General features: G+C 48.1%; 1 protein-coding gene across 1 annotated transcript in view; it reads left to right on the top strand.

The window, feature by feature from the left end:
- Nucleotides 1-7,500, top strand: part of LOC125036399 (high-affinity choline transporter 1-like) — a 72,710-nt gene that overhangs the window by 64,965 nt on the left and 245 nt on the right. Inside the window, exons 6-8 of the mRNA XM_047628993.1 lie at nucleotides 4,936-5,138; nucleotides 5,677-5,844; nucleotides 7,180-7,500. The exon at nucleotides 7,180-7,500 is cut by the window's right edge and continues 245 nt beyond it. Coding sequence (XP_047484949.1) covers nucleotides 4,936-5,138; nucleotides 5,677-5,844; nucleotides 7,180-7,500 — 692 coding nt within the window. The remainder of the gene's footprint in view (nucleotides 1-4,935; nucleotides 5,139-5,676; nucleotides 5,845-7,179) is intronic.

Genomic DNA, 7,500 nt, shown 5'->3' with positions numbered 1-7,500 from the left:
GAAGGGAGAGGGACGAGCGAAAGAAAGGGAAGAGTGGAAAGGGACGAGGTGGTGAGAAGGACGTGGCGAGGAGAGGGACAAGGAAGGCAGAGAAACATGAAGGGGAGAGGGTCGGAGAGGGAACAGGGACGAAGAGAGGAGAAGGACGAGGTGGGGAGAGAGACAAAAAGGGGAGAGGACGAGGAGGGGAGGAGGGCAGAGAGGGGAGAGGGACGAAGAGGGGAAAGAGAGGAGAGAGGAGTGAAATAAACGAGCAATATAAACAGAATGGGGTTGAGGAATTAGGAGTGAAGAACTACTATAGGAGGAGAAGGAGGAGAAGGAGAAGATGGAGGATTTTGAAGGGCGAAGAAGTGGAAAAAGAGGGAAGAGCAGAAAAAAAGAGGAGGCAGAAGGGGAAAGCTAAATGGAAGAAGTAGAGGAGAGAGATTAGAAGAAAAGTAGAAGGTAGAGGTTGAAGGGTAAGGAGAGAGAGGGAGAGGAGGAAGTTGAAGATAAGGATGAGGAGCAGAAGGAGGACGAACAAAGAGGAAGAACGAACATGAATGATAGCGAGAAGTGGAGGCAGTGAAGTAAGTGGAGAGGGTCGATCATTCTCTCTAAGATTTATCAGCCTTGTACTTCTTCTTTATCTCATTCCATAAAAACCTCGAGTCGTACTTTCATGCTGACATCACCTTCCCCTCCCCCCTCCCTCCCCTCTTTGATCCCCCCCACACACCCGTCCCCTATGCCTCTCATTCTTCCTTTCCCCTCGTCCCTCCCTCCCCCCACCACTTATGCCCCTCCCTCCCTCCCCCTACCACTTATACCCCTTCCTCCCTCCCCCCACGACTTATACCCCTCCCCCCTCCTCCCCCCGGCCCTGATTCTACTCATCCCTCTCCCCCCCCCTCTCCCCCGACAGGTGTGACTGGTAAATAGCACAGGAACACACGACGCTATCCGATCAATTGCGCTTTCTTGTTAATTTATATGTGTGGAACGAATCGATATTTCTACTCACGCAAGTGGGGGAGTAAAGGGGGGGGGGGGGGTTAGGTGGGGTTTCATAGAATGAGAGATGTTGGGGGGGAGGGGAAGAGGAGGGGGAGGGGAAGGGGAGGGAGAGGGGAAGGGGAGGGAAAGGGAGAGGAAGACGAAGAGGGAGAGGGGGATTGAGAAAAAGAGAGAGTAATAGGGAGAGAGAGAGAGAGAGAGAGAGAGAGAGAGAGAGAGAGAGAGAGAGAGAGAGAGAGAGAGAGAGAGAGAGAGAGAGAGAGAGAGAGAGAGAGAGAGAGAGAGAGAGAGAGAGAGAGAGAGAGAGAGAGATGCAGAGAGACAGAGAAACAGACAGAGAAAGAGAGAGAGAGAGAGAGAGAGAGATGCAGAGAGACAGAGAAACAGACAGAGAAAGAGAGAAACAGACAGAGAAAAGAGAGATGATTTATTTCCTTCTCACATAAACACTCAATATGACCGAGACATAACTTGAAAGGAAAGGGATGTTGAGATAAAAAAAAAAAAAAAACACCTTTAGACACTCAGCCACAAAAAAACAACCGAATTACCAATTACAACTAATTTACGCAGAATCTCGCATCCAAAGTCGACGCAGACAAACGGACCTTTTATTAACGGCAAAAAAGGAAAATAACAGTAGCTCTCCAGACGCGATCACTGGCGGAACCCGAAGGTGTAGCGACTGGTTAGAAGCCTGTCGCTCTGTCACTGACTGTTCCTCCGGGAAAGGTTACGCGCCCCACGTCACTCACGACTGGACAGCTACGTCATCTGGTGTTATTGTGTTCTCGATATCTGTCTGAGGAAGTTGAGTGAAGGGAGAAGGTTGTTGGGGGAGTGGGGAGAAAGGGGGAGGGATGAAAAGGAAAGAAGGACGAGGAAGGGAGAGGGATGAAAAGGAAAGAAGGACGAGGAAGAGAGAGGGACGAGGAAGGGAGATGGACGAGGAAGGGAGAGGGATGAAAAGGAAAGAAGGACGAGGAAGAGAGAGGGACGAGGAAGGGAGATGGACGAGGAAGGGAGATGGACGAGGAAGGGAGAGGGATGAAAAGGAAAGAAGGACGAGGAAGGGAGAGGGATGAAAAGGAAAGAAGGACGAGGAAGGGAGATGGACGAGGAAGGGAGAGGGATGAAAAGGAAAGAAGGACGAGGAAGGGAGATGGACGAGGAAGGGAGATGGACGAGGAAGGGAGAGGGATGAAAAGGAAAGAAGGACGAGGAAGGGAGAGGGATGAAAAGGAAAGAAGGACGAGGAAGAGAGAGGGACGAGGAAGGAGAGGGATGAAAAGGAAAGAAGGACGAGGAAGGGAGATGGACGAGGAAGGGAGATGGACGAGGAAGGGAGATGGACGAGGAAGGGAGAGGGATGAAAAGGAAAGAAGGACGAGGAAGAGAGAGGGACGAGGAAGGGAGAGGGATGAAACGGAAAGAAGGACGAGGAAGGGAGAGGGATGAAAAGGAAAGAAGGACGAGGAAGAGAGAGGGACGAGGAAGGGAGAGGGATGAAAAGGAAAGAAGGACGAGGAAGGGAGAGGGATGAAAAGGAAAGAAGGACGAGGAAGGGAGAGGGATGAAAAGGAAAGAAGGACGAGGAAGAGAGAGGGACGAGGAAGGGAGATGGACGAGGAAGGGAGAGGGATGAAAAGGAAAGAAGGACGAGGAAGGGAGATGGACGAGGAAGGGAGATGGACGAGGAAGGGAGATGGACGAGGAAGGGAGATGGACGAGGAAGGGAGAGGGATGAAAAGGAAAGAAGGACGAGGAAGAGAGAGGGACGAGGAAGGGAGAGGGATGAAAAGGAAAGAAGGACGAGGAAGAGAGAGGGACGAGGAAGGGAGATGGACGAGGAAGGGAGAGGGATGAAACGGAAAGAAGGACGAGGAAGAGAGAGGGACGAGGAAGGGAGAGGGATGAAAAGGAAAGAAGGACGAGGAAGAGAGAGGGACGAGGAAGGGAGAGGGATGAAAAGGAAAGAAGGACGAGGAAGGGAGAGGGATGAAAAGGAAAGAAGGACGAGGAAGAGAGAGGGACGAGGAAGGGAGATGGACGAGGAAGGGAGAGGGATGAAACGGAAAGAAGGACGAGGAAGGGAGAGGGATGAAAAGGAAAGAAGGACGAGGAAGGGAGATGGACGAGGAAGGGAGATGGACGAGGAAGGGAGATGGACGAGGAAGGGAGATGGACGAGGAAGGGAGAGGGATGAAAAGGAAAGAAGGACGAGGAAGGGAGAGGGATGAAAAGGAAAGAAGGACGAGGAAGGGAGATGGACGAGGAAGGGAGATGGACGAGGAAGGGAGATGGACGAGGAAGGGAGATGGACGAGGAAGGGAGATGGACGAGGAAGGGAGATGGACGAGGAAGGGAGATGGACGAGGAAGGGAGGGGGACGAGGAAGGGAGATGGACGAGGAAGGGAGATGGACGAGGAAGGGAGATGGACGAGGAAGGGAGATGGACGAGGAAGGGAGGGGGACGAGGAAGGGAGGGGGACGAGGAAGGGAGAGGGATGAAAAGGAAAGAAGGACGAGGAAGAGAGAGGGACGAGGAAGGGAGATGGACGAGGAAGGGAGATGGACGAGGAAGGGAGATGGACGAGGAAGGGAGAGGGATGAAAAGGAAAGAAGGACGAGGAAGGGAGATGGACGAGGAAGGGAGATGGACGAGGAAGGGAGGGGGACGAGGAAGGGAGATGGACGAGGAAGGGAGATGGACGAGGAAGGGAGATGGACGAGGAAGGGAGATGGACGAGGAAGGGAGAGGGATGAAAAGGAAAGAAGGACGAGGAAGGGAGATGGACGAGGAAGGGAGATGGACGAGGAAGGGAGATGGACGAGGAAGGGAGATGGACGAGGAAGGGAGAGGGATGAAAAGGAAAGAAGGACGAGGAAGGGAGAGGGATGAAAAGGAAAGAAGGACGAGGAAGGGAGAGGGATGAAAAGGAAAGAAGGACGAGGAAGGGAGATGGACGAGGAAGGGAGAGGGATGAAAAGGAAAGAAGGACGAGGAAGGGAGAGGGATGAAAAGGAAAGAAGGACGAGGAAGGGAGATGGACGAGGAAGGGAGATGGACGAGGAAGGGAGAGGGATGAAAAGGAAAGAAGGACGAGGAAGGGAGATGGACGAGGAAGGGAGATGGACGAGGAAGGGAGATGGACGAGGAAGGGAGAGGGACGAGGAAGGGAGATGGACGAGGAAGGGAGATGGACGAGGAAGGGAGATGGACGAGGAAGGGAGGGGGACGAGGAAGGGAGGGGGACGAGGAAGGGAGGGGGACGAGGAAGGGAGGGGGAGAGGAAATGAATGTTGGGGTAAGAGGTACTTTGGATAGAGAGGGGGACGAGGAGAAGGTAAGTGGGAGGGACGGGGAAAGGTAAGAGGCGAGGATAGGGAATATGAGAATGAGAGTAGGTGAAGGAAGATAAAGATTAAGCGAGAAAGAGAGAGAGAGAAAGACCTAAAAGATATTTGAAGATAGCAAGGATAAGTAGAATAATAAGAGCAAGGAGACTGAGAGAGAGAGAGAGAGAGAGAGAGAGAGAGAGAGAGAGAGAGAGAGAGAGAGAGAGAGAGAGAGAGAGAGAGAGAGAGAGAGAGAGAGAAAGCGAGGAAGATAGATAGATAGATAGAAAGAGAAAGAGAACGAGAGTAAAAGAGAAAAAGAGAGAAAGAGAGACAGACAGATAGATAGATAGATAGAAAGATAGATTGATATATAGATACACAGAGAGAGAGAGCGAAGAGGAAACGATAATCTCGAAGAACGGGACAAAATCGGCTCGTAAACGGAAATGGGACTGAATACTTTGGCCTTCCCTGTGATAGTCGGGGGCGGGGGGGCGGGGGGGGGGGGGAGGTTGAGCCGTATCGGGTATCAAAGCAAAGGAAACAGAGACAAAGACCGATAACGAAGGGAGTAACGGGAATACTTAAAAAACAAAAACAAAAAAAACAATTATGACGAGAATGGAAAAGAAAAACACATAAAAGAAAGAGGGGAAAATGATATCGACCTTGTTTCTTTTGTCTTCCTCCAGGCGAGTGAGACCGAGGTGATCTGGGTGATGAAATTCGCTATCTTCATCGTGGGTTTCTTGGCCACGACGCTCGCCCTCACGATCCCGTCGATCTATGGCCTCTGGTAAGCTCTCCTTTGTCTGGTGGAATATGTACAGGCGTGCATGCGTTAAGACACTCAGATACATACGTATTTATATGTATATATATAGATATACACACATTTACATATATATATATATGTATATATATATATGTGTGTGTATAAGTATATATACATATATACATGTATATAGATATGTATAAATATATATGCATATAAACACATATGTTGTTTTCCCTTTTGTATTTTGACATATGTTCACGCAAACGAACACACACACACACACATACGTCCTACCAAACCAAAAATACACACAGGCAAACACACACGACCAAACCTCCTTTCACAGAGACAACAACAACAACAAAAAAAAAGAGAACTAAAGCATTCGCCCTGATTCCAGAAAAACAAACAAAAAAACAAACAAACACGCACACAAACCTAACCACCTCCCTCCCCCCTCCCCCTTACCTCCTTACCCCATCAACCCCCAACCCCCTTAGCCACACCCCCTAGCGCCAGCGTCCTCACGCCCGCCCTTCGCTCTCGCCCCCAACAGGTACCTCTCGTCGGATCTCGTCTACGTGATTCTCTTCCCTCAACTCCTGATGGTGGTCCACTTCAAGAACCACTGCAACCTGTACGGATCGCTCGGGGCCTACATCGTGGGTCTGCTCGTCCGTGTCATGGGAGGAGAGCAGATGATTGGGATCCCGCCTCTAATCAAGTAAGGGACGATTGGGTCATTAGGCTGCATGTGGGTTTCGTGTTTGCTAATGGCCAATTAGGTGGTTGGATGATTTTAGTTGCATGTTGAGCTCATCCAGTTTGAAATCTTAGGTGGAAGGTAAATGGTTAGGATTCCATTTCTAGTCAAGTAAGGGTCGATTGGGTGATTGGGTGATTAGCTTGCATGTGAGTCTCGGTTCGATTCGGTTGAATTTTGGTTGCGTTCGGTTCAGGGACCGGCGGCTGCTCGTGTCTGTATCACATTTCCTTTCTGTTGATATCACTATTGTTGTTATTTTTTTATTGTCACTATTATCATGAGTGCTGCTATTGATATCATCTTTATTAGTGTTAGTGTTATTATTCCTATCATTATTATAATTTTTGTTTTTTATTATTACTGTTGATTATGTCATTATTATTGTCATCATCATTATTATCATTATTATTTTCATTGTAATGTTTTCGGTTATCATTATCATCGTCGTTGTTGTTATTATTATCATTATCATTATCATTATTATTATCATTATGATTATTATTGTTATTGTTGTTATTGTTATAGTTATTATTATTATTATTGTTATCGTTATTATTATCATTATTATCCTTATTATTAGTATTATCATCATTGTTATTGCCATCATTATTATTATTATTGATATTATTATTATTATTATTATTATTATTATCATTGACATTATTATTATAATTATTATCATCATCGTTATTATTATTATCATCATCATTATTATTGCTATCATTATCATCGGTATTAGTATCATTATTATCATTACCGTTTCTGTTATTATTATTATCCTTATCCTTATCATTACCATTATGATGGTGATGATGATTACTATTATCATTACTATTGTTCTTGGTGTTGTGCTGTTATTCTCTGTTTATCATAATTGTTTTTGTAATCACTGTTGTTGTATCATTATTATCGTAGTGATTTGTCATTTTTATTATTTGTTTCTTATTTTTGTCGCTGTTATTTTTCTTCCTTGTTAATGTTATATCATTTAATCTTCATTATTATTGAAGTAGTTGTAATAACGAGGTTGTCTTTGTTACGGGTGGCGGGGAGAGGGGGGAGTTAATATCATTAGTATTATTGTTATTGTAGTTCCTGTCATTCTTATAAGAAATATCGTTCTCATCTCATCATCTATCAATAGCATCACCATAATCATTATGACTCCCCCCCCCACCACCACCCCCCCCACCTCCATCCCCACCACCACCACCTCCACCACCTCCACCACCACCACCACCACCACCACCACCTCGCACGATGCTGAGCGCGTCCCGTCCGTGTCCTCCGCAGATACCCGATGTTCGACGAGGAATCGGGCACGCAGCTCTTCCCCTTCCGCACGCTGGCCATGGTCCTGTCCGGGTCGACGCTGGTGTTCTTCTCGTGGTTCTCCAACTGGGTGTTCTTCTCGGGCAGGCTGGCCCCCAAGTACGACTTCCTCCGCTGCGTCGTCAACATCCCCGAGGACGTGCAGACGGTCGGCGATCCCCACGAGGGCGAGATGACCGTGATGGCGTGTCACTCGGTGGTCAAGTACAACGCCACGGACGAGATGAACGGACGCGTCAACCCGGCGCTCAGTCTGGGCTCCGACAGTGACGAGGACATTCC

The sequence above is a fragment of the Penaeus chinensis genome, chromosome 21, assembly GCF_019202785.1.
Source record: "Penaeus chinensis breed Huanghai No. 1 chromosome 21, ASM1920278v2, whole genome shotgun sequence".
Taxonomy (NCBI): domain Eukaryota; kingdom Metazoa; phylum Arthropoda; class Malacostraca; order Decapoda; family Penaeidae; genus Penaeus; species Penaeus chinensis.
Note: the sequence above shows the minus strand (reverse complement) of the source record. Positions and strands in the feature narration are given on the sequence as shown.